Source organism: Lepisosteus platostomus, chromosome 21 (assembly GCF_059453375.1).
Source record: "Lepisosteus platostomus isolate fLepPlt1 chromosome 21, fLepPlt1.hap1, whole genome shotgun sequence".
Lineage (NCBI taxonomy): Eukaryota > Metazoa > Chordata > Actinopteri > Semionotiformes > Lepisosteidae > Lepisosteus > Lepisosteus platostomus.
The window spans coordinates 309,991-335,811 of NC_142631.1; the positions used below are offsets into that span (position 1 = coordinate 309,991).

Here is a 25,821-nt window from a genome sequence, read left to right on the forward strand (position 1 = left end):
GGTTCTCTTGCCGAAGGAACAAGACATTGGTTTAATTTCTCCCCATTCCTTCTCAAATTCCCTGTCCAGCAAGGAGCCCCCTGCAGTAGCCTGAGTCTACAGCGCTGTTGCTGTCCAGCAGGTGGCACTGTGGCCTGTTAGTGCGGACGTCTCCAGCAGGTGGCAGCAGAGCTCTGCAGCTGCACAGGGCTGGAGGACGGGGCTCCTGCAGTGGCTGGAGACAGACCTACCCCTGGAATGGAAGGCCAGACCGTCGCAGGGCAGATAAACACACCGGGGCAATAAAGAGATGCCAGTTAACACAACTGGCAGGAAATGCATGTGAAATATAGAGTACTTTCCTTTATGGCTCGTAAACCCAGACGGTGCTGGTCCACCTGTAACAGGTAAGAAGGACCTGCTGCTCCAGGATGTGCTGTAACTGGTCATTCTGGATGTGGCTCTGCAGCCAGTACAGCCAGTATAACCACTGTGGCACCTTTTACAGCCAACTGTTCAGTCGGGGGTGACGGGTCCTGTACAATCTCCTGAACTGAAGCCCTGAGGATCGTGTGTACGTCTCCCCAGTGGACCTTGTGTTGGGTTTTACACTGGACACAGGCTTTTGAGGTGAACATGAAACAACTCAACACGGCACTGATGAAACTGTTTAATGAAATAAATATACGATACACTGCCGTGAGTAGAGTCTGAACAGAGTGTCTTCAAGGTGATCGCCACCCGACAGACCTTGAAACAGATCAATTAGTAGCACTCTAGGTATCTGGAACGCAAAGTACAATTCGATAAAATGATCTAAAAAAAAACAGGCACCGAGACGTTAATGTCCATTGCATCAAGCCTATTAAGCAAAACATATATTAAATATTAAGTATGGATCCTAATCCAAGGATTAGCTTGCATTAGATCATTTTTTCCATTTACCCAGGTACCAGCCTTTGTAATTAACTAGGACTCCTGCAGCTAGATGTTCAGAGGTGTGGGTTACAGGCTCTGTGCCTCTTGGACAGCAGAAGTGAGACTTCACAGCTCCCACACGCTCTCACTGTGCCCAGAGCACAGCCCTGGGGTGACAGAACGATGGATGCTGTGATCTGGCCTCTTCCTGACAACACTAAATACATAAACTCTTAAATACATAATTTCTTAATAGCCCTGCTTCTGCTGTGTTATGTAGGCAACATACACATTTTCTGTATTCACTACATGCACAGTATGGTCACTTGCTTGTTAAATGCCTTGGGGCAACCTTGTTGTGAAAGGCGCTATATAAAAATAAATTGAATTGAATTTTAGCTATATGTTTTTTTGCTTTTTAGTTTTTTTAATATTCTTTGTTAGTTTTCTTATTATATTTTAAATAAATCAGTGCTGTTTTTGTAAGTGTCGTTTTGGGGTCTCTTTATGCTACACCTGGACATCTGTGCAGTAATAGTACTGTAGTTTCCTCTCTGCTACACTGTAGCACACTGAAACTAAGTCTTACACAAGCGACTGCACCATGTTCAATAACAGACGGCTTTTTTTGTGAGTAATACTTCATATTCTATCATTTTTTGGTTTCTCAACCTCGTTTCCATCTATCTTTTGTAACAGAGCTCTCCTGTCTCTCTCTGTCCTTGTTATTCCCCAGTCCTTAAAAATATCATTCATTATGTAAAATGCATGCATAATGAACTCACAGATTTATTATTATTATAATAATTATTATCATTAAGAGTATTAAATATAGATGTTAGATGATCTGGTATGGGCCTGCCCTGCTGCGTGCTGGGAGAGAAGGAGAGAGAGCGAACAGCTGGAGCTGGCCGGGCCAGACCCCTCACTGTCTTCACGCCTCTGCCCAATGGATCCACTTCATTGGCAGCTCACTGGCGCCCCCTACCCCCGGTATCGCGCAGACCGACCACTGTCCGCTCACAGGGTGTGATAAGTTTGATCCAGGAAACTGCTGAAATTTCCCACACATAAGTTTTTGTTAAATTGCTAATTAAAGTTTTTTTTTCCAGTAAGCAGAGAATTGTGTTTTTTTGGTTCTATGTGGAGAATAGGACTCCCTGTCTGCCTCTCTCTTTCTCTCCGCCTCCTTGAGAAGCACGTAGAGTGCAGAATGCAGCTTTGACCCCCGCTGCACAGCTGGACCCCACGACTGCTGGCTGTAGGCTGCTGTACGGATGCCGAGCGCAGGTATTACAGAGGTTCATATTAAACATCCTGACTTTTTTGCTTTGTCTTTTTGAGCTGTGTACGAGAACCTGCCGTGGGACACGCCTGCCGGAGCAGGGTCTGCCCAGAGAGCACACTGAATTCACTTCAGTGTTTGTCTCGGGGCTCGGGTGCTGACGGAGATTTTAGTCAAGGCCACCCTGTATCCAGTGAGGCGTTGCCACGCCAACGCCTGGACCAAACCACCTGAGCTCTCCTCCTGCATGGGTGCTGTACGCCCACCGCTCAGTCAAAATTCCCCTCTCTAAAGCTTTCCCAGTAAATCCCCACAATAATTGTGCACAGCCACTGTGCACAAATAATATATTTATCATTATTAGACATCATATCATCATTATTCCTAACAGGTCTCTGGCTGTGGTGAGGAGAATGAGAGGCAGGAGGAGCACTACGAGAAGCACACGGGCTGCTGGAACCCGGGACCGTCCCGCTGACGATCAGACAGGCGCTCACTGCTCTTCTCCCCCTCGCGGTGCTGGGCTGAGGCTGCCTGAGCCGAGGGGAGGAGGTGGCGGCGGGGACCGTCCCCGAGTCACTTTCCAACAGCTCAGAACCAAACACTCAGCCTCTGCTCCCACTTATTTCTCCTTACAGCAAGCGGGCGACGACTCATAACTTGTTTCTGTGTTTGAAGAAATGACAGCGTGTGACGTTTAAGGGGGTGTACCGCATTTCTTATTTTTTCCTGTTCTCCCTCTCGCACCAAGGTCTGAGTCTGTGGGGCTCCCCCTCCCTCACTGGCGGTGCGGACCTGCCTGCCCTCAGAGGGGACCTGCGCCCCCACGTTCTCCCAGGCCTGCAGAGGAGCCACATCTGCGCCAAGACTTTGCTTCTATTTATACAGTATGTTCCAGTTCTCTATCTAGCCAGGTAAATCCAGGTTGTTGTGTCATTCTCACTATCAGCAGCCTGACTCACACCGCCTGGCCTCTGTGCCAAGCCGGGTGCCAGCTCCAGCTGCACAGCCCTGCCAGCCGGGTCAGAGGTCGCGGCGCCCAGGGGAGCTGACGGGCGGCACCAGTACCCGAGCCTCACAGCCCGGTCAGGTCCACGATGGCCTTGATGAAGATGGTGTCGTCCCGCAGGTAGGAGCTCTTGCCCCCCAGCTTGGACAGCGGGCAGAAGAGCGGGCAGCCGCTGGCGATGTTCATCTCGCTGACGGGCCGCTGGAAGGAGGACGAGGTGACGTCGGGCCGGAAGGCGTCGATGATGTGCTCCCGGTTGTTCTGGTCCAGCAGCATCAGGGTCACCTGGAGGGAGAGCGAGGGAGAGGAGGGGGAGAGAATGAGAGAGGGGGAGAAGACCCCCGGAGAGAGGCGTACTCGGGCGCACTGGAAGCGCTGCCCACCTTCTGGCTGAAGGGCCACTTGAGCAGGGCGTCGTTCTTGCCTCTCATCACCACGAAGAACAGGGACAGGTGTGTGCCGCGCCCCGTGCCGTCGCCGTTCAGGTAGAGGCGCAGGCACATCTTGTAGCCGTACTTGCTGGAGTAGAAGGCTGGGGGGGGAGAGGGCAGGGGGACCGGTGTTAGTGCACGTCCCGCCCTTGCCCGCCCAGCTGCCCCCCCTGCGATCCGGACTGTCCCCACTGACCTGGCGAGAACAAGGCAGGGGCGCGGCCAGCGACGGCGTCCTGGCGGCGGCGCGTGAAGTCGGTGATTTTCCAGATGAAGACGCCGTCGTAGGTGCAGTACTCCAGCTCACGCAACTGCTGCTCCGTCTCGGCCAGCAGCAGCTCCTTCATGGCCACGGAGCGCTCTATCTGCCGCACCTGCGGGGGGCACGCACCAACAAGACACCGCTGTCCCATGAGCACACTGGCTCGAGATCGGCGTGCACCCACGAGCGAGCCGCTGCTATCCCATGAGCACCTACCTTGTTGGTGAGGTTCTCGATCTTCTCCTGGTCCAGCCGGTGCTGCCGGGCGAAGGCCTCCAGCTTGAGCGCGTTCCGCTCCGCCTCGCGGTTCAGCACGCACACGATGTTCTCCAGGGCGCCCAGCTTCTGCGCCAGCCCGGCCCAGGCGGCGGCCTTGGGGGACGGCCCGTCCTCGGGGGCCCGGTACAGACCCAGGGCCATGTCCGTCTCCGGCAGCGCCGCCAGCTGCCTCAGGCCGCTCACCGCGGACAGCAGCAGGGCCAGGTGCTCCTGAGCGCTGGACTGCTCGTGCTCGCTCTGCTTCTCATTCTCCAGCTGCAACCCAGACAGGCCACACCCGCTGTCAGCACAGCGCCATCCGGAGCCTGGCACTGCCACAGCACAAGAGTGCAGGCTCCCACAGCCCTCCCACCTCTGGCTGCATGTCACACAGCTGGCAGTTAGGAACCGATCACACAAGCCTTCGTTTGAAAACCAGCAGGGAGGAACACCGAGAAGGGGAAGGGATTTTCATTCCACCTTAAAAAATGTCTTAAATGCAGAAAACAGAAGCAAAACTGTTGTTTCTTCTCGTTTCTCCCCTGTTACACAGCCCTGTCTCGGCTGCAGCTGTTGGAGAGGAGGGCCGAGCCCTCCAGCGTCAGCCTGAGACTCGGGTCCTGCAGATACAGGCGCAGCAGGAAGGACCTGAAGCCAGAGGCTGTGCAGAGACTCACTGTGGCTCTAGTCCCACAGGGCTGGGCTCATCGGCAGGGAAAGGGAATATCTGCTCAGCGAAAAGGTGAGCAATTCATCCAGAAGTAGCTTTTCCTGGCCGTGAGTTGATACTAAGAACTGAATTGAAATCGCTCTGTTCCTCTGTGACTCTTGCTCTCAGGAACTGAATGAATCTCCAGTTTTAGTTCCCAATATTAAACCGCTCACAGCTGTGCTCTTCAGTGTTCAATCCGGGTGAAACCGATAACACTGGGGCTGTGCTGGGGGAGGGGCTTGTGTGAGGTGTCTCCCGAGAGCATCAGCACCTTGATTGTAAAGAGGAATAGTTGTCTATTTCTTTGCAGTCGGCTCTAGAAGGTGGCACATCTACCTGTTAACAAGGATGATTCTTGTAGCAAGGGGAGCAGTGTTCGCCTGCATCTAATCCTTTGCCATTTATCCTCAGGCACTAAATAAAATGTATTTCATGAGCTCTTGAATAATGTTAATAGGCTGAAGTCATTCTTACTGTGGTTGTGAAGTTAACCAGGAAGAGAGCTAGAATGCAATATGATATCCAGTTCTTGACCGTTGACTCAGACCAAGGGGAATTCCTCCGTGCATTTGTCTCTGCTAGTTCAGAGAAGCTCAGGCAGCCAACGCAGTGCTTTCAGCCTGAAGCCATTTCCACAGCAGAGCAGGCAGCAGCCAACAGCCCGCTGAGGGGACCGGAGAAGGGGATTGGGATTTAATATTGAGATGATTTTTCTGAGATTGTGCTTCCATTTGCTATTTAACACCCACCCTGTTAGGAATCACCAGCTGCTCATCAGACCAGTGCTGCAGGGAGAGTGAGGGACCACAGCACCAGACCCACACGGGAGCCCCATGACAGCGTTCCAGGTTCTTTTGATCCGAAGATGGAATGGTCAGGGTCCTGGTATGGTCAATTCTATCCCTCTCTGGGGGTATCCTGCTATAACTGCAACGTTTTCAGCCTTGTTGGGGGATCACTGACTTTCCTTCCGGGTCAGAGGTCAGTGCAGCTCCCCCATCACTGCCTCTCCAAAGGGGTGGGTCTACGGTGAGGTCAAGCACAGGTCACCTGCAGGTCACAGGGCGACCCTGAAGTCACGGCGCTCAGACAGCAGCCATTGTGTCTCTTATCCCAGAATGAAGTCATGGGATAAATACAGGAGCATTCATTTCAGAAGAAAAAGTGAACACAGCTGCAAGTCTTTTGTTGCTTCATTGTGGATCTGTGTTCACGCCAGGATTGCCTAAACACAATCAGCTTCTTCTCTGCCTGGCAGCCCAGCTCCCATTCGATCTCCCTGCCCAGTCCCACAGCCTGGACAGGCCATCCTGTCTGTCTCGTCCTTACCGGGTCGGGTCGTCCGGTCAGTACTCACCACAGCACTGCAGCCCACCACACTGAACCGGCATGCGGCTTTAAACTTCCCGCAGGATCTGATGTGGTCAGAGAACTGTGGAAGGTGCAGAGAAGCAGTTAAATAAATATGTAGATAGAGATATAATAATAATAAAGCTACAGTGTTTAACAGTCATGCACAGTCAAGGTCTCATGTAACGGTAATATGGGCTAAAAAATTCCTGCAGGCACTTCGAAAAATCCCAGAGTGCTGGGCAGGTAGGAAGGGACTCGGTTATTATTAATATTGAACTTTTGTGTTGTTTTCCCTCCTGACTGGAAAGGGGGACTTCCAGCCTGTCCATCAGTGTCACGCAGGACAGACGTGTGCCCTGCGGGCCTGGCGCCAGGGCAGGGGGAGGGCAGAGTCAGAGGGGAACAGGGCCCCTGCACTGTGGGCCTGGGCCCCGGGGCCTCGCTGCCCCTCCCTCTTCCTTCCTGGAACGTCCCGTCTCGCCAGTCAAGGCAGGATATCCTTTTACCAGAAACGCCTCTGCAGCATCGCGCTGCTGGTCACACCGATACCGCAAGTGATGAGGGAGGGACTTTCAGCTTTTGAAATAGCGCGGTTACGATAACAGAAGGGTGTCATTTCCCAGGGAGATAAAACTCCCAGCGAGTGTGATCACGGTTAGGAGTCTGGGACACCGCGGATCGGCTGTTCTGGAGGTTGTTTAAGGTGAGGGGCGGATCCTCCCACAATAAGCTGGAAGGGAGATGCTGATAAATGGCTCTGCTCAGGGTGAAGTCTAGAACGAGCTGCCCATCCAGGTGGGTTTAAATAAAGTCAGGTTCCTGTCCTCCTCCCAGCCCTGACCTGAGTATTGAATGCAGAATCGTAGGGCTTGTGATCATGACGCCGGCCCTCCCCTCCCCCAGCTCCCGAGCCACAGTGCAGACAGGAGAGCAGGAACGCTGGAGTAGGCCGGATCAGCAGGAAAGACACTGACCTTCTCCCGCGGGATCTTCTTCTTCCCACACCCCTCGCACTGCAGCGGGAACTTCTGACAGACCTCGTCGTGAGCCTGGAGCAGGGAGAGAGACAAGCCGTCACACTCCGACTGGGAACAAGGAGCACCTGGCTGGGCAGCAGCCCTGAGCCCCCCAGGGCCCTACCAGCTGCCCCTGATCCCCTCCTGCCCTGGACTGCTCACTACTGCCCCCTGTCTCTCAGCCCTGCCAGCTGCCCCTGATCCCCTCCCGCCCTGGGCTGCTCACTACTGCCCCCTGTCTCTCAGCCCTGCCAGCTGCCCCTGATCCCCTCCCGCCCTGGGCTGCTCACTACTGCCCCCTATCTCTCAGCAACCAGGACCCCACTAGCAGACTCTGGACTCTGGACTCTCGTGCCCCTGGCTGCCCTCAGCCCCCAGGACTGCTCTCTCGACTACGCCCCGATCCCCTCGCACCGTGGCGCCCCCTGCTGGCCGCACCTTGATGTTCCTGAAGCTGAAGGTGACCTTGCAGTACTTGCAGTTGAGGTTCCGCTCCTCGCACTCCCTCTCGCTGTGCCGCTCCTGCTCGCTGCGGCGGAGCAGCGCCTTGCAGGCTGCACACTGCACGCGCTCCAGCTCACACCTGCCCTCGTGACTGCTCTGTGGGGGCGGGGCGGGTTAGGGTCACGCAGAAGAGCTGGGAAGCACAACAGTGCCGCAGCATGACAGCACTGCAGTCTCTTTCCTAAGCAGGTATTGCGCCATTACCGAAAATCTTTAGAGTAAAATAAAGACGACTGTTGTACCTAAGTGCAGAGATTTATAATTTTTGACAAAGAAAACATGACAGTTAAAGAGTCTGAACCTTCTCTCTGTGGGGCAACAAAGCAGCAGAACTAGATCACAACAGCAGACCCAGGCTTCTCTACAACAGGAGGTGCCTCCAGCCTCCTGAACATCAACGATTGGGTGTTTCTTTCAATTTCTACTTTTTATTATCTTCCTATTGGGACAAATTGTGGTGCAGGGTCATAGAGCGAGGTACTTTGTGCCTACAGTTTTGAGAAGCCCCTACCTTCTTTGACCCCATCTCTTTCAACATTTGTAGTTTCCTCTGTGCAGGAGATATGGAGAACTACGTGTCCCATGATGCCTTGGGGACATGGCCTGTTCATTTCCTGTCTAAAGAGTCCCAGTTGGGAGGCATTAAGCTACCTTCTTGCTGGCTTTAAAAGGCTGTGGCAAACATACGTTCGGGTTTGAAGACCTGAGAGACAGGCTGGCTTTTGGTGATTGCTTATTTTGGACTCTAGAAAGGTCAAAGTAAGTAGTACTGAAGTTTAGTACTCATCTAAAGGATTCTACTTGGTTATATTATTGATCCTAAAAAGTGTGAGCTTGCTGGTGTTTTTAGATACTGTTTTTGTAGAAAACAGAGGCTGAAGTGCTTTGCTGTTTTTTCTCTGGTAGTAGACTGAGTATTTTCACACTATAAAGAGGCTGACTGTGCTGTCACTTCACTGTGGGCTCCATTGGGTTGACTTTGTGCTTCGGTCACTGTTCTTTCACAGTGCTGCTCGAGATTAAAGAAACCCATTTCCCTTGTGCTTGCCTGCGTGTGGTGTCTCTTTTCTACCTGGACACTTTCTTGAAGCTCACTATAGAGCAGCACACCTGAGCTGGGTGTGTGAAGAGGTTTCGATTCCTTTGACAGAGAGGAGGCCACTAGGGGCTTAGTTCCAGGCAATGACACTGTGATTTGCAGTTGTAAATATCAAACAGGGTACAGGTCACTGACATGCATTTACTGTCCTGCAGAGTCTGCATGCGTCTCAAAGCAGCAACAGCCCAGCCCTCTCGCATACACAGCTAAAGTAGCAAAGTGAGATGTGGGCTCTGATCAGCATGTCTGCTCAAGCAGAAGTTTGATTAAAAACAAGCTGCAGTGACGGTTAAACCCCGCCTTGCTAACGGTTAGTTCAACAGCCCCACAGACTGGAAATGTTCCTGCTTTGCCCACGTTTGCAGAAGAGCTTGTTTATCGTGCTGAAATCTCATCAGCGCCTGCTCCCACACCAGCCCTCAGCAATCTGGCAGTGGGGGCTGTTCGAACAGCTGCAGGGCTGCTGCAAGCCAGCAGGTGTCAGTCCCTCACATGCTTGTATTGTACAGGAGCCCTGCAGCTGCTAAAACCTGGAATGGACTCCAGCCCAGAGGCTTGGAGTCAGGAGGGGCTTGCCTTTCCCGAGCCCACTCTGTCTGGGAGCAGCCATGAGCGAATCGTTGGCGGGGGTGTCTGAATTGGGGGGGAGACTCGCAGGAGTGAATGTAGAAAGGAGAAGCAGGGCTGCTCTCTGTGCCTGTGCTCGCTGCCAGAGCCCAGCCCCTCTGCTTCAGGAGGAGGAGGAGGAGGAGGAGGAGGGACGGACAGGGAGTGGAGGAAGACGTCTGCAGTGTCCACACTGTCCATCAGGCTCTCGGATGAAGCCAGGTGCATGGACCCGGTCAGCAGGTCAGTACAGTCTCTCTGCCTCTCTCTGTCCTCCCTCGCTCTCTCCTGTACTATCCCATCTCCACCACGAGCCTCTCGTTCTTCAAATCCCCCAAGTAGATCATTAGAAAGCCGCCATTACTGAAACACAAAACTGCTTGTTTTGCAGAAAGCCCTTGTTGAACAGCTTGAAAATATCTGTGAGTTTAACCCAACGGGCTTCCGCCACAGGAGTGAATCAGCACTAAAAATGCTAACGCACATTTTTCGATGAAACTGAGTTTTCAAGAAGGTTTTAAATATTTGGCATCTCCGGCCTGAGCTCTGAGCCACATGTGCTGTAACCACAGAGATTTATAATGATCTCTGACATGACGGCTGGTTCCCATCACAGTCCGTCAGCTCTGGGAGCAGCAGATAGTCTTTCTCTCAAACCTAATGGGGCCCAGAGATCCTGAACACCCAGAGAACAGAACTACTGCAAACTATTCCCTTCTCTGCCCTTCAGTATGTCCCCCTGTTGCCCCGAGCTCATTGCACCCCGGTGGTCCCAGCTCTCCTGGCCAGCTGCATGGAGTGACGGACTTCATTTCTCGATGCGCGTGCCAGTCGCGATCTCGCACGCGGGTCCGTTTCGTGTCCTGCGGGTTCGGCACGCCGAGCACACAGCTGCCTCCTGTCCTCTCTGCCTGTACTGTACTGTCCGTCCGCTGCTGCGTTCTCGGTATTCCGTGTGCCGCTCAGCTCCTGCTCCGTGACGCGGCGTTTGCCACGGCGCTCCGCATCGCCCTGGGGTGCAGCTGACAGGCCCGGCCTGGCCGGAACAGGGCTCCTGGGACAGTCGCTGATCTGACCGCTGCCAGGAGGAAGGGGGACCGGAGTGCTCCGAGGGAGTTTAACATCTCCTCCCAGCAGGGGGAGGAAGGGCGCTGGCGCAACACTGTCTTCAGGAGTCGCTGGATTCGGCTCTGACGGGTCAGAAGGCTCTGTTTGTCTGTATATGCACAGGGTAATTACACGGCAGTCTGCAAGCTGCAGTCTCACCCTCCGGGCCATTTTACATTCACGTCTGTGTGCTTCTGTCTCCTATCCTGCCTTTCAAAAGATGCAAACAGCCCTTTTCTTTAGCGCTGAACAGCTGGAGACAACGAGAGGAGCCGGCGGAACAGCCCAGCCGCGGCGGCACTTGAATATTCTAGGTACTTTCCAGCTCTGCTGTGACCTTCGCGCACTGCGGGGGAGGGGGTGGAGGGACTTTCCACCTCCTGCCTCTATTGCAATGGCTTCTCTTTTTATCTTTACATTTGCATTCTGTCCAGTCTCTGCTCTTCCTTTGTTAACCAGAAAGGACAGTGCAGCACTGACCTTCAACCATGCAGTGCCTTGCTTAGCCAGACGTTTTAATAGCGACACTGCAGCACCAAAGGTGTCTGGTGTTTATAGATATTTAAAGTAAGAATACGAACATGACGAAATTCCCCAAATGGGACAATAAACAGGCGGTTTTGCTTTAAATTGGGGGCAGGAAGTGGTGAATTCATGTACTTTTAAAAATAAAAGTGGCAGCAGGAACATTCAGCCTGCTCTTTGCTTGTGACCAGGCATCGTCCTGCCCTCGTGGGAGACCGAGTGGTAATGGCACTGGAGTCTGGCCATGTCCCTTTCTTTCCTTTTTGTTCTGGGATGAACAGGATGTCGGAAGAACAGACTGTATTTGTGAGTGAGCCACTCTGTCCTGACCTGATCTGCTACCCCTCTTGTTCCTGCCAATACCACCCCTCCCTGCAAGATGAGTCACGAGCCGTTACCTCTGATTTGGGGTGAAGGTGTCGATCGCGAGTATTTATGACAACATGGCTTCCAGCTTCTGTCTGCCCTATTGTCTCCGAGCACAGATGACGGAGCCTGTGGACACTCTCTTGTATCTTTCTTTCTGCACTTGAAGCAGTCTGATCAGAACAGCAGGCTTTTAGAAGTGAGGCGATGCCTCACCTCGTACTCCTTGATGACCCCCTTCCAGGTGCAGCCCTCGTTGGCACAGCTGGCCGGCAGGTTCTCGATCTCCCTCCGTGCTGCATTGTCTGGAAAAGCCTGCGAAGAGCGAAGGGGGAGAGTGACTGGGACAAGGAAAATCAAATAAAAAGGGAGAAACAATTCTAAATCTCTTGTTAATAGGGGACCCAGGCAAGTCCTGAGGACCTATGGCATCACTGCTCCTACATCGTCCCGTCTCCACTCCCTGTGGCTGAACTGAGCCACTCGCTGGCCTGTGAGTTCAGGTCAAACTCATTAAAGAGAACAAGTAAAGGTTAATTCCATCCTGAGAAGGAAAAACACATTTTAGCTTCAGGAGTGAGGGGGGGAGATAGAGAGAATCTCATCTTTAACGGTCCCATTCACTCAAGGCCATCCTCCATCAGTCCCAGTCAATCCTGATCCGTCTACAGTGTGTCTGAGCCTATCCCAGTCCATCCCAGTCCATCTGCATGAGCCCTGTCTCATTCTGTTCCCAAGCACAGCTGAGCACAGTGGCTCCACAGACTCCAGGCTGTTTGAAGAAGGAGCTGTGCTGATTTGTTATTAGAGGCAGTTCTCTGTAGTGAGCGAACCTGCAGGGGACAGCGGTCTGAGTCAGGAGAAGGATCCTGATGCAGGAGCAGATGAGAGATGATCATGTTGCCACGGTGCAGGCAGGTTAGATGGCTGATCCAGTATTTGACTGCCGGCCGTGGTGAGACGGGGGCTGGAGCTGTACACAGTTCAGCCAAAGGAAACTGAACATTCACCCTAAATTCTGCAGGAAAACTCCCTCCCCGTCTTTCTGTCTGTGACTGTATGACAGTCACATGCTGGAGTCTGCCCACAGAGCCAAGCGGTTGGTTTTTCTTGTTTTTAAAGAATTAAACACTTCTCATCTGACTTGCAGAAACACATGAAAGAGTTTTCATTATGCATTAATCTTTCCAGAACACCACAGTGTTGTCCTCAGGACTACCAGTGTTCCATGATCATTGTAAAGCCTGTCAGGGCAATACTGCTGAGAGGGCGCAGTGTGGACGAGTGGGGACAGGCTGCCGAGTCCTTTCATACACCGGACTTGCTCTCCAGTGCCAGGGAGTTCAGGCTTATTGTGAATCAGTATAGTCTACAACTGAGTGTTGTGTTCTTGCTGCTGAAATGTTCAGTTTTCTATCCAGCACTGTGTGGTGTAAGGTGCTATTTAAGGATAAAGATTGATTCATTAGATAATTCTCTAATTGACGGAGAATGAGGCAACTTACAGCGTTTGTATCCAGTAAAGATTGTGGCTCTTCAAATATCCCCTCCTGCTTGCAGGCCTCACAAGGGCAGGGCCCCGAGCTGGACAGAGAGAGGGAGACCGAGTTACTGTGCCGAATCCGCAGGGCTGAGAGCAGGGGCTACGTCACCCGCTGTTCTCTTAAACTCTTTTTCCCATCCCATCCCACCCCTTGTTTTCCCTGGCTGTCACAGAAACGATGGGATCTATGTTTTTCCTGTGGGAACCTCCCAGAGCCTAGTGCTGCTGCCAGCGGGGAGGAGGAAACTGGAGACTTGCAGTGTGATCGTGCAGGATTGCTGCTCCAACTTGACAGCTGCAGCCGATGGACACACATGCAGGTGATTTCTACAGGATTTCAGCGATTTCACAGGGAAATGAGTCAGTGAGCCTCTGGTTGGTAATCCTAGCAATTCTCTCTACAGATGTCATCTAAAGTGCAGTCTCCTCAGGGTTGGGAGAGGCTATCTATAGCTCTAGTCTCACTGGCGCCTGACCAGGAGTAGGCATGACTGTACATCACCCCTCTCTGCCCTGGCTCTCCTGCTAACTGCTGCCACCAGCCCTGCGGCCAACGCCTGAGCCGAGCCTCTCCGTGTCGGCTGACTCGCCACTATTGGCAAAGCGTCCGTCTCGCAGACTCTCCGCGGATCTGGACAGATCGAGAGGGCGCAGCTCCACCTAGTGGTCATGTACTTCCCCAGCACAGGCGTGGCCCCGCCCCCCCACACACCCCCAGCGCCTACTAGGATGTCCAGTAACCACGGAGATGATGTTGGAAGTTCTTAAGAAACTGCTGGAGCTGCGCAGTACTATTGAGACATGCAGACCTGGTGCAGTGTGGGAATTATCTCTGTGTCCATCACAGATTTTGTTTTGTGACTTTGTATTACACTTATTAGGTTTATACTGAACAATGAGGTTGAGGGGAGCTGGTACTCAGTGTTGCTGCTGCTGTCCTCGGTGACGCAGGGGCTGGAGAGCTGCAGCTGTTCCGCTGAGTCAGTTGGCCACAATGCTCTAGTGGTAAACTGGAGGGAGAGGAGGTCTGGCAGCTCATGCAGCGTGTAAACCTTCAGCAGAACGAGGTTTTCTAGCTCTGTACGAGCACGGTGTGTTTAGGTCTGTCTGTCGGCGAGCGTTGGTGGTACTGCCAGGTGCCCGGCGAGTCCTGCCCTACCTGGTCAGCTCTTTGAGACAGTGGATGCAGAAGCGATGCCCACACTGTGCCTGGAAGGGCTTCCGCAGCACCTGCCTGCACGCCTGGCACAGGTACTTGGGCTCGACGGGGACGGACAGCACCGTCTGCGGGATGCCCGGCAGGTTGGAGTCCAGCGAGGAGGGCAGCGAGGAGGAGGAGCGTGCCATGTCAGCCCCTCAATCGGACGTGTGCCCTGCCTGTCGAGGGAAACACGCACAGCAAATAACACACTGCCCGCAGGCTGAGCAGGACGAAACGAGCCGTCTCCAGCGACTGACACTCTGACTCTGCCTGAGCAGCACTCTGAGGTAGGGGCACACTGAGCACTGAGTACTCACACAGAGCGGTTAACAACTTGAGTAACTGCTTGCCTGCGGAACAGGCTGATTGTGTGAGGAGTTGACTGTGCTGCATGGCAGCCAGTTAGTTAGCTTGCTGCTGGTGGGATTATTCTGCTCAGTCCGTCCCGAAGGTGGCTTCACTGAAGCAGACTGCTGATGGGGCTGGCACTGTGGCTCAGTGTCTCTGGGGTCAGTGTCCCACTCCGCCTGCCTCTCACTGGTCCCAGGCCTTCAGGAGCAAGCACTGTGTTTAGTCAGGGGCCTAAAATCACCTTCATCTAAGTTAAGATAATATTCTACTCGATTAAGAAACTGGATACATTGAAAGTCCTGCAGTGCATTTTCCCTTTTCACGGGAAATGAGCTTCTGCAGAAACTTATTTCTAAAATTCTTATTAATCATCAGTCTGGAAGTAAAACTAGAACAGGAGATTCTTTTTCTCAGAAGGCTATTTTGGCCGCGGTGCTAACGCTTATAGTAAGCGTCCGAAATTTCCTTTTCTCAGCCTTTTATTTTTAACACTGAAGTTGCAAGAGATGCTTGCACACATGTTGCACAGCAGCCAGTGAACAGATGTTCACACGAGTGTATGCGCACCTCGGGTTCACGTGCACCTTTCTCAGCACTGTGCTATGCTCCTGCAGGTTGCATTAGGGCTTCTGGGCTTCTTAAAGATTTGTTTCTATGTCAGAAGAGCCCAGCGATCTTCACTCTCACACTCGCTGAAACACGCACTCAATTGTTGATGCTTGGAAGTCACACACACGGCTGTGTGCAACTTGTCTCCTATACCACGTAGAGGTGACCAACACATAGGAGTCCACTCTCACAGCACACTCAGAACACAAAAGGGAAGGACAGATTGGGCTCTCTGCTCTGTTTGCTGCGTAGCTCCATGATCTCAGGGCCTTCTCCTTTAATGATTTAAAGCCGTTTCATCAGCCAGGCCTAGATGCTCTGTTCCAGCTCTGCACAAGTCCCTCAGTGAAGTAGTGCCCCCTGTTTTTCAGAGTTCAAGATGTAACCATTACTGTCCCTTTCCCTTGATTTCTCTAATTCATGGCAGCAAATAACTGGTTCAAATCCATCATGACGCTGGGCCAGACCCTGGCCAGAGTTTCAGAAAAATTGCACTCTTCCTGCTTTCACAACAGAGGACCCCTCCAGGAAATACGTTACTGTAAATCACAGAGGAATGCTCAGAAATGCAAATGAGTTTCCCTCTCAGGGGTATTGGCACATTTCTTCCCCTTTTGTTCTTCAAGGGAAAATGAAAAGAACATTTTCATTTTGCAGAGATCCTGAGCCAAATCCGAGTATCGGTAACAGCTGCCCCGGCCCACCTGCAGAGCATAACCACCTGGGGAACCCAGACTTGGGATCATTAAGGAGGAACGGAAAGAAGAGAGGACACAAACTCGGATGGTGTTTCTCCCTTTGATTTAGTCTGACGTGACAGGGACTTTCCCATATTGTCAAGTGTGAACATAGCAGCATGAATTATCCATGTGGCTGGTTTGTGGGCAGGCAGGAGCGAGCACTTCTGTATCTCCTTGCTAGACATAGACTTAAAAGGAATCATGTTTTGGGAAGAACGGGGAGGAGGAAGTGACTGGAGCTGAAGGAATGTGTGTGGGGTGGTCTGGGAATCTCCCATAGACTCCCTGCTGAGCCACAGGCTGACAGGATCTGTAAAGACTCCAAGTGCAGCAATGCCCCCTTAGGGATGATAATAGCAATTGATGAAAGAGTTCAGTAACAGTAGCAGCTCTAGCAGTCAGGCAGTAGAGAGTGACAGCTGGGTGAACTCTCCTTATTCTGGTCTGGACTGTCTGTCCATGAAATGTAAAAAGCACAAAGCTCCACAGAGCCAGGTGAGATGTCTGCCCCAGTACTGCCTCCATAGCCTTTCTTTACACACAGTGAGGGCTTAAGCAGTTTAATGTCAGGCTCTGTCTCTTTGCTCAGTGTTTGCTCAGTACCACGTTGTTACCCAACATCCTCTGTGAGCTGTTCTGCCCTTGTCTTTCTCGCACAATGACACTCTCATACAGCAGCACACTGGGGACCAGCTGAGAGACCGGGGCCACAGAGCTGCCAATCCATCAGGGAGATGAGTCTCTATACTTCATTTGAGGAGCAGGCTGAGAAATCTCAGGGATAAATGGGCTTCTACATCCAGATAGGCAAGAGGGCGTCTGTGCCCTTCTCAGGTTTCTAACATGGGGCTGTGATGTCAGTCCACTGTCTCTGTCGATCCACAATGACACAGCACTAGTGTTCATTGTTCAGGAGAAAAAACAGAAACCGGTTTTCCTTTGCACTCATCTTTTTCAAATAATTTTTTACACAATCACTCCTCTTCCTCTTTCCTCCTCGCTCAGATCAGCTCTGCGTGTAACCAGAAAGAAAGACCCAAATCACGCAGATCAGGCTGTGATCTAGGGAGTTAAACTCAAGCAGAAAACACATCGCCACATCCTCCAACAGCCATTAGCAAACAAGCTTCAGCCTGGTTTCTCTCCTCATGTTTATGAACAAATGTTTACCCAACAGTACTAAAAAACCCTTTCCATTACAGCACAGGTAGTATTTAGAGAACAAACACAGCAGCTCATGAAAACAACATCACGTCTCGTCTCGGCGGTGGGCAGTGCGCCCTCGTGCGCCCTCGTGCACTCATCATCACTCTGCCCTGTGCCTGCGCACTGTCCTCCTGACTTCACCAGTTTCCACACCCGTGGGCATGAAAGGAGCCTCTAATTTTATATTTGAAAAGCAAGTGTTTTTCCATTCGTGGAAAAAAGAAAACCCTGAATCAGACATTCAAACTCTTACAGTACTTGTGGAGAGGAGAGGGTTTGCACAGTGACTATTATCTATTTCAGACGTTTTGGAAGGAAGAGAAACTTGGACAAACAGGGAAATTACAGAGTACGAAAAGGAACACATGACTCTAATCTCACTTCTCTGACCGTAAATAGAAAGATTAATCATGCAAACACTCATTTGTCTCCTGGGGTGCATTATACCCCATTTTTATCTTTGACACCAAATATAGAAATTAATGTGGATAAAAATAACTCATACACGAATATCTTCATCTGGTCCCCTCTCTGTTCTACTGCTGTTCTCCTTGAATCTGTTTGAGAGTCACGCCAACGAACCTGGGGCTTCATCCTCACCGCCGCCCCTTGCTCTCCCAGCAGAGTCTGTTTGCTCTCCCCTTCGCCAGGGGCTTCCAGACCTCCTCCTGCCAGGCCACAGCCCTGCGGGAGTCTCGCTTTCCCCAGCCTGAGGAGCTGGGAGATTCGGCTAAATGGCTCCAATTAAGTCAACGATCAGTTAGCTGAGATCATGAGGAGTTGTGCTGGAAGGCACAATGGAACTGCAGGCGCAGACCAGCACTCAGTGCGCTCTGAGCTGCCTCAGCACCCTGGAGAAACAGAGGCCCGAGCGCAGGGAGAAAGAGTGCTGTCAGCACCCTGCCTCCAAAATAATCATGAGGCCCACAGAAGCAAAGAGTGTGGAAAATGTCACCAGTGACCAAAACACTCCGCTGTTGTTACTGGCAACCTGCAGCTTCCGCGTCTGAGCTCAGCGGCTCTCACGAGGAGAGGCGCAGCAGCACTGCTGGGGCAGACTGACCCCGACCTGGGAGGGGCTGGCTTCAGGGCGCCAACCCGCATCGACCCACAGTCAAACGCGCTTTTTCAGAGACCCCCACGCACTGAGCTCTACCTCAGCTCTGAGGCTCTAATGCGTACTTGTGAAATCAAGGTAAACGGGATACAGACGTGTGAAGAACCCTTGCGATCCAATCGATTTTGATCCCCAACAATACGCAGTCGCAGTTCAACACTTTGGCCAGCTGGGGGCGACAGGGGCTCTCAGCCTCAGCCAATCACGAACGAGCTTTTAGCGGAAGTGCGCAGAAAGGAGGTAACGTTTTTGCCGAGAACGCAAGGTGAGGAAAAACGTAAAAACATTTCGTGCTGAGTGAAAATGTCGTTGTTTTTCCAGGTTTCTGGTGTAAGGATTATTGGTTTATAAAATGTTTCTATGGCATAGCCAGGTTTTCGCCAAGTTAATCTGCGGTTTAAGCAGAGAAAGTCTCCTGCAGAATTCAGTGAAGAGGTCAGCCTGGGCGCAGAATTTAGACGGGTCTTTTAAAAGGCAGACTAGGCTGAGCTGTCGGCTGACACTAGTGTCGCTTGTCCTTACCGGCATCATTACCGTCATATAGTTGGTAATATAGTAATATTGTAATATAGTTTGTTAAGGCGAAGATCTGTGTTCGGGTTTGGTACCGGCAGCTTGTGGGGCCTGGAGCAGCTGTCACTGGCTCGGACTGGGAATAAATGCAATTCCCAGTGTTCCGTATATCCTGGTGTATCTGGTGCAGAGTGCAGCGATGTGTTCGGTGTGTTCAACAGCATTGCACTTTGCTTTAGTAGGCAGAGAGCAAATGTGTCTTTACTGGATATGAATTTGGGAAAACGTACGCATTCCTCTCTGGACAAACGGTGTTTTTTATTATCCATAATTTGAAATAGTGTCTGGTGTATATCACTACGACATGTACATCTCCCATCTGTTGAAAAGAATATTTTCGTAACGTCTCGTCGAAAGGCTGTGAAAGTGATCTATACCGTATGTGTGTATTTATCAGCAGGTAAACTGCAAAATGAAACGCGAGTTAGAGTGTGTGTGAGATCAGAGTCACAAGAGACGTCGTGTGACAAGCAATTAAAACGCGGAACAGTTGATGAAGGAAGACCTCGCCTGTTTTTGTCTCTAATAAGAGGGAAAAAACGTGGAGACTCAAATTCACATCTGAATCTTTCAGTACAGTGCTACTAACGAGTCTCAACCCGCTGTGTCTCGGCTGTTGCTTGTCTTCTTAACATTCCTCCAATGAAATTAAGTGAAAACAACTCTTCTGCAGTTTTTACACTTGGTTACACAAGATTGCACCAATCAGCAGTTTACACCCCAACACTGAGTTTGTGCTTATTCAGACTTTGTAAAGCTAATGGCTACGCTTGCCTGTCACTTCCGAAATACGAGTCCTAAAACGTCCGACATTCGCACAAAACAAAAGTGAAGAAATATGACTAAAACCCGCGAAGGCTTGGCAGATTAGGCAGATATTGCGGCGAAAGGGCTCGATTAGACGCCCGGCAGTTCCACGCGAGAACTCGGTGACACGGTGTCGAGGAAATGACAGCTGCAGATTCGTCCCTCTTTCCCGGGAGACAGGCCGAGGCCGGCGCGGAGAGAGACCGCTCAGTACCCGAGCTGCCCGGTTCGACTGCGGTGGTGTCACACCGCTGGATGGAGACAGAAGCGGGGCTGTACTTACCTCAGTCTGTCTTGCCGAGTCTATAACTCTTTATACAGTCTGGTCATTATATTTTCCTTTGCCCCGCCTCTCGTGTGGGGTGGGGGCGGGTGGAATCTCTGCATTGTAAACCTGTCATGAGTATATAGTATATAGGAGCTGTTCAACTCAACGCATCGCTTCTCCCTTCCTCGCCTGGGTTACGATTTGCCGAACTCTATTGCTCGGTTAACAAACTCTTGGTTAATGCCCCACCGTCTGACATAACATTGAAAAGAACTGCTATATTCATAAAACAATAGTATGACACTCGTACGCACGCGTGTTCGTTGAAAGAAGTTCAGAGGTTCGAGGTCTCTCAGGACGCCCTGTGGTAATTTGATTGGCAGGTCTATAGCAAGGTAAGAGAAGGTCACTGGCGCTTTTTTAACACCGTGACAGTGGACAGATGTCTCGCGCCGCCTCTCTTCTGCCTCCCCGGTGACCAAGGTCGCTCCCCGGTGTCTGTTAACTGAAGTCGGGGTTCAACGCTCTGTTTTGGGGAGTAAAGCGCCCGAATGTAGCCTCAGTGCTGGGACGTGATGCAGCTGATGTAGCCGAACCTGCAAACCTGCCCCCACGGAAAGAGAACACGAGACTTCACCAAGCCGCGCGCGCGTGCGGATAAGCCTGATCAATTCATTTGAGACAGGGGGGCGGTGTTAGTTAAAAGATGGAAACGATATTTTTTTTTATCCAGGTGAGATATATTATTAAGAAGCATGACTTTGTTTTTTTTTAAAAAAAAAAAACACCCCGGAAACTTTGTGTCTGTTTTCCAAAAACGTCCCGGGAACTTGTGTGCGGTTATTCTCTAACGAACTTAACCGCTGGCCGAGGCGCGCAGAACTGATTTTGAGAAGTCAATGACATCGCCTATTTCTGCCTTTTATCAACCCTAAAACAAGAGTGCAAACGAATAATAATTAGAAAAAAAGATCTTCAATCACAATTATATTTATTACTGAGGACTGAACGGTGTCCTCTGTTTTTAGCTACAAAATACGTTCTGTAATAAACCGCTTCTTAGCTTTCCAAGACACCCCGAAGCGCTTTACGACGGGGTCTTCGAAACCCGTGGAGCAGGTGAACTGAGCTGTGACATTCGGTATGACATCCCGACAAATCGGGACACCTGCATGGAGCTTCATTTTTCCGCCCTTGACTCGCCTGTCCGGAGTGAAGAGTGATGGAAATACGTTAGATATTCAGCCTTACTCCTTTATTAGTCAGCCTACAGGTTTTCAGGGGGCTGTTCAGTGTTTCAAATACTTAGGAACAGTAATAGATGAACATTTACACTTTGCAGAAAAGACCGATTGCATTTTTAAGCAGGCTAGTCGGCGTGTATTTATGTGTATCAGGACGACGAAAGGGTTGGAGACCGGGTGTACTGAATACTGGTAGAAATGACCTCCTGAGTGTTAAGAGTCAAGGGCAATTAGCCAGAATTGTTAATAATGCTAGTAAAATAATTAGTCAACCAAAGAATCCGCTTATCGCCCTGCAGTTCGAAGGAAAGTTCAGCTCGTCATTGATGACTCTCCCCGCACTCGTCACCCCCATTTTCAGCTGCTGCCTTGAGAGAGGCGCTGTAGAAGGCTGCCAGATCAGCTGGAGCTGTAGGAGTCTGCGTGGCGACGTCATAAGGGCCGAGCGAGGTGTGTGTATGTGTATTGCTGCAGGTCTATGACTAGTTTGTGTTTCGAGTGTATTTATTTTGTGTTGATGTTTTTTTTTTTGTAGTTTTGTGTGGTGATGCCAAAGACAAATTCCCACTCTTTTGGATGGAAAATAAAGTTCTATCTTATATCTCACCTTAAGATGCCGGTGAGACCTCCACATCTTGGTTAGAATATCCTCACACTATACAGCAGGGGCGCCAGCCCGCTTCAGTGAGCTTCTGAGTCACAGGGTGATATACCTGCTGGCTACAATAATCTATATTCTTATATATTTATTATTCTTTATATTCTATACATCATTGCATATTTTGAACACCTGCCTGTGTTTCTCGGCTTCGTCAGTTTGTATGCAAATATACCGTTCACACGGGCTGTTGCCTGATGTTTTCCTGTCCCGGTTCACACTTGGGGGCTGGCACTGTGCGCAGTGAGGTTTTCTATGCGGGCTCCGCTGACGTTTTCAAATGAGCTTCGTACGCAAAAAAAGGAGGTTCATGAATTTCCCCAAAAACCCGCTGGTGTTGATTACCTTTAAACAGTATTGGCGGATCACACTTAGTTTCAAATACGAAGCTGGCTTACTGTGTCGGGCATTTTTGTGCGTGTAATTCCTGGAGGGAAACAAAAAAGCCCAACATAGCTGTTTTTTTTTGTTGTCTTGAATGATTCATTATAACTGGTCGCAGAGAGGGTTACAGTTCGCTCCGAGGCTATCGGGGGAGAAGGAGACGCTGTTTACATCTCGGTACCCAGAGAGATAAATGTGTTTTTGTCCGTTTCTCACCACATGAAAACCGGGTAAACTGCTTAATCTAGTGTTGAAATGAGCCAGTAGAAACAGAATGTACACAGTTCCGTGTGTTTAAACAACGCGTTGGTGAAAGAACAAACATTGTTTAAGCTGTGTTGACTCTGTTGAGTGCTCTTATCCATTCACCATCGCCTGTTGGGACATTGGCGTTCTTTCAGGGAAATGTCATTTCGGAATTTACAGGGATTAGATTGCGAAAAAATTGTGAAAGTGAAAGTTGCGTAAAAAAATGTTGCAATCCGAGCCAACATGGTCTGAAATTGTCCTATCACGAATCAGTTCGTTTTAAGGCATTTATTTTATTTTGAAACGAGCGTCAGAGACTCTAAAAGGGTACTCATAAAGTATTTTTGTATCTCACGGGCTTCCGTACGCGTTGACCTTCGACGTCAAGCGCTTGCGGGCGCTCTAGGGGCCTGTTGGCGTGTCGGTGTGTTTTTGCGAAGCAGCGCCGGGAGCTTGCTCGGGTCTCCCTGGACAGACGGAGCCACGATGCTGGCGGCGCCGCGGAAGGCTGTGCTCGCCGGGGTTCGCTCGGCACCGGCTCTTAGCGCAGGTACGGAGTGGCACATGTGCGTCATTCATGGGGAGAGCGGCGCCGCGCAGCCCGCAGAGAAACCGATCAGCTGCAGCTCCCCGGCTGTCTCCCCGGCCCGTGTCCGGTGCCGTACCTGATCGACAGGAGCTGGGTGCTGGCAGCTCGAAAAGCACGGAGCCGGAGAGCTGGCAGCTGACTGAGAAGATGTTCTGAGTACCGGACCCATTTATCGCTGCCCCTGCCTCTAAAAACATGCCTGTCCCGATTTGACCTCGACAAACGGGGACTAAAAGTGAGATTTAATGTAGCAGGGACGTTGTGCTGCACTGAGCACAGGCTCCCCTGCACGTTGGTATATTTAAGCTGGCACTCGGCCCCGAGGAGTAATGTTGACCCCACTGCCCCTGGGGGGACGACAGCGCTACGATGTGACCGCTCGTCTGTCCGTCCTGAGGTGGACACCCGCAGCGTCTGTGGTCATTGGCCACAGCCTGTGTGTCTAAACGCTGACCGTGTACGTGTCTCTCCCGAACCGCCCAGCTCTCCGTCCCAGTCGCACGTGGTTCTTGCTGGTATTGATATGTTTGCTGTTGGGCTGATGAAAGGCACTATATTGTCTTGTCAGTATGGAGGTGTGAGCGAAGGCAGCACTCGGAACTGGGGGGTGTGGCGCCCCCTGGAGGAGAACAACAGTACCCCCACCTGTACCAGAGCCACATCCCCACCAACCCCCTGCAGAAGGCACTACTGGCTGTGGGCTCAGGCATCGCCGCGCTGCGGGACCCCTACCGGCACGGTGAGACCCCTGCCTCTCCTTTCTCTTCCCTTACTCCAAACGCTCACGTTTCACCTCCTCCTCCCTGGCCTGTCTGTCGCGCAGACATGGTGGCGGTGCTGGGCGAGACGACCGGACAGCTGGCTCTGCGCCGGCTGAGGGACGAGATGCGGAGAGACCCGGAGGGCTGCAGCATCCTGCAGTACGTCCACATGGAGCGCGTGCGTCAGTGTGTCCCCGCGCGGTGTGTGTGTCAGTGTGTGTCGCTGTGCGGGGTGTGTGTGTGTCTGTGCATCAGTGTGTGTCGCTGTGCCGAGTGTGTGTCAGTGTGTGTGTCAGTGTGTTGCTGTGTAGGGTGTGTGTGTCAGTGTGTTGCTGTGTGGGGTGTGTGTGTCAGTGTGTTGCTGTGCGGGGGGTGTGTGTGTCAGTGTGTCGTTGTGCAGGGGCTATGTGTCGGTGTGTGTGTCAGTGTGTTGCTGTGCGGGGGGTGTGTGTGTCAGTGTGTCGTTGTGCAGGGGCTATGTGTCGGTGTGTGTGTCAGTGTGTTGCTGTGTGGGGGGTGTGTGTCAGTGTGTTGCTGTGCGGGGGGTGTGTGTGTCAGTGTGTCGCTGTGCGGGGGGTGTGTGTATGAGTGTGTTGCTGTGCGGGGGGTGTGTGTCAGTGTGTGTCGCTGTGCAGTGCTGACCTCTCCCCTGTCTCCTCGGTGTCAGGGAACGGCCCCGGATCCGCCTGTCCACTCTGGACCCGTGTGCGCTGGGCTCGCTGCCGGAGGGCTCGCTGGGGCGAGAGTACCTGCGCTTTCTCCAGAGGAATGTGAGCTGGGAGGGGGGGAGGGGGAGGGGAGTGGTGTGTTTTCTTGACCATCGCCTTGTCCTGGAATCGGCCAGTCAAGCGCCCCTCCCCCCTCTCAGAAGGTGACCCCGGACTCCCGGGCGGAGGTGAAGTTTGTGGACGACGAGGAGCTGGCCTACGTCATGCTGCGCTACCGCGAGGTGCACGACCTCATGCACACGCTGCTGGGCATGCCCACCAACATGCTGGGTGAGTGCGTGCCTGTCTGTTAGCTTGGTTGCGTTCATTCATGTCGTTGGGGCCAGTGGGCAGATACTGTAACTCACACAGAAGTAAGAGGGGCCTGTGGCCAGCAGGGGGCGATACTGATGGCCTTCTCTCTCCAGGGGAGGTGGCGGTGAAGTGGTTCGAAGCTGCCCAGACCGGCCTGCCCATGTGCATCCTGGGAGCAGCCCTTGGGCCTCTGCGCCTCTCTGCAAGGTGAGCGCCGCCCCGGTGCGGGGTCCGAGCGAGGGCGCCGGCCGGAGATGACCGACTGGCCTGCTGTCTCCCCAGGCGGCTGCAGCTCCTGGCCGGCACGCTGGCCCCCTGGGCGCTGCGCAGTGGCCGAGGCGCCCGCTGCGTGCTGACCGTCTTCTACGAGCAGCGCTGGGCGCAGAGCCTGGCGGAGCTGCGGGAGGAGCTGGGCATCGAGCCGCCGCCGCCTCTCGCCATCTGAGTCCCGCTCCTGCCGAGCCAGCGAGGTCCACTCCGGGTCTTCTCCGCTCCAGAGGGGCGATACGGTTCTACAGATGAGGCGTCAAGCGAGTAGGTGCTGACTGTTGTTGCCAGAACCTGCAGCTGAGACAACCGAAATGGATCCGAGTGCCGGACGGGGGAGTCTTCTCGCCCTGCCTCAAACACCTGGCCCGGACACCGCTGGACGGGAGAGCAGGGAGCCCTGTTGGAGGCAGTGGCAAGTATGTCTGTGGAAGCTCCTGGACTGAGCGTGTGGTTTTGGGGTGATCTCCTGAAGTAAAAGCGAGCTGAACTGGAGCCGAGGACACAGGAATTGAAATGAACCCCTCACCGCAACCCTGGACCTCCGGCTTCCCCCGCGGCTGGGGGACCCCCTGCAGATCCTCCGGGTGGGACAGGTGCCATGAGGGGTGGGGTCAAAGGTCAGATAGGGGGCTCTTAACCTGTGTAACCCCTCAGTGCACAGTCCAGGTTTTGGGACGGTTCAAAAGGGACTGTCTGCTAACTACCCTGCGTGTGTGTGTGTGGGGGGATTTAGAAACTGCAGCAGGACCCTTCATTAAACTTCAATAAAACTGCACAATGTTCCAGTAAATCTTATTTT

At 52.2% G+C, this 25,821-nt stretch overlaps 2 protein-coding genes across 7 annotated transcripts; one reads left to right on the forward strand and one right to left on the reverse strand.

Moving 5' to 3' along the window:
- Nucleotides 1–633: 633 nt before the first annotated feature.
- traf2b (Tnf receptor-associated factor 2b) lies at nt 634–21,908 on the reverse strand. Of its 4 annotated transcripts, none has more exons than XM_088614715.1 (11): nt 21,697–21,908; nt 14,133–14,350; nt 12,936–13,014; nt 11,647–11,745; nt 7,662–7,823; nt 7,182–7,256; nt 6,212–6,286; nt 4,101–4,418; nt 3,819–3,996; nt 3,575–3,723; nt 634–3,476 (listed from the first exon to the last, which is right to left on the reverse strand). In XM_088614715.1, exons 2-11 carry the CDS (start codon nt 14,318–14,320, stop codon nt 3,258–3,260), a joined length of 1,542 nt encoding a protein of 513 aa, XP_088470841.1. In that variant the 5' UTR covers nt 14,321–14,350; nt 21,697–21,908; the 3' UTR covers nt 634–3,257. The 4 variants fall into 4 exon arrangements, with proteins under 4 accessions (XP_088470841.1, XP_088470840.1, XP_088470839.1 ...); XM_088614714.1 differs by lacking the exon at nt 21,697–21,908 and adding an exon at nt 19,861–19,994; XM_088614713.1 differs by lacking the exon at nt 21,697–21,908 and having other exon boundaries at nt 14,133–15,331.
- coq4 (coenzyme Q4 homolog (S. cerevisiae)) lies at nt 20,037–25,800 on the forward strand. 3 transcript variants are annotated; one of them, XM_088614722.1, is made up of 8 exons: nt 20,037–20,240; nt 21,389–21,539; nt 22,769–22,930; nt 23,538–23,889; nt 24,398–24,500; nt 24,599–24,728; nt 24,866–24,959; nt 25,035–25,800. In XM_088614722.1, exons 2-8 carry the CDS (start codon nt 21,416–21,418, stop codon nt 25,195–25,197), a joined length of 1,128 nt encoding a protein of 375 aa, XP_088470848.1. In that variant the 5' UTR covers nt 20,037–20,240; nt 21,389–21,415; the 3' UTR covers nt 25,198–25,800. The 3 variants fall into 3 exon arrangements, with proteins under 3 accessions (XP_088470848.1, XP_088470849.1, XP_088470850.1); XM_088614723.1 differs by lacking the exon at nt 20,037–20,240 and having other exon boundaries at nt 23,538–23,708; nt 23,793–23,889; XM_088614724.1 differs by lacking the exons at nt 20,037–20,240; nt 22,769–22,930.
- The last annotated feature ends 21 nt before the right edge of the window (nt 25,801–25,821 follow it).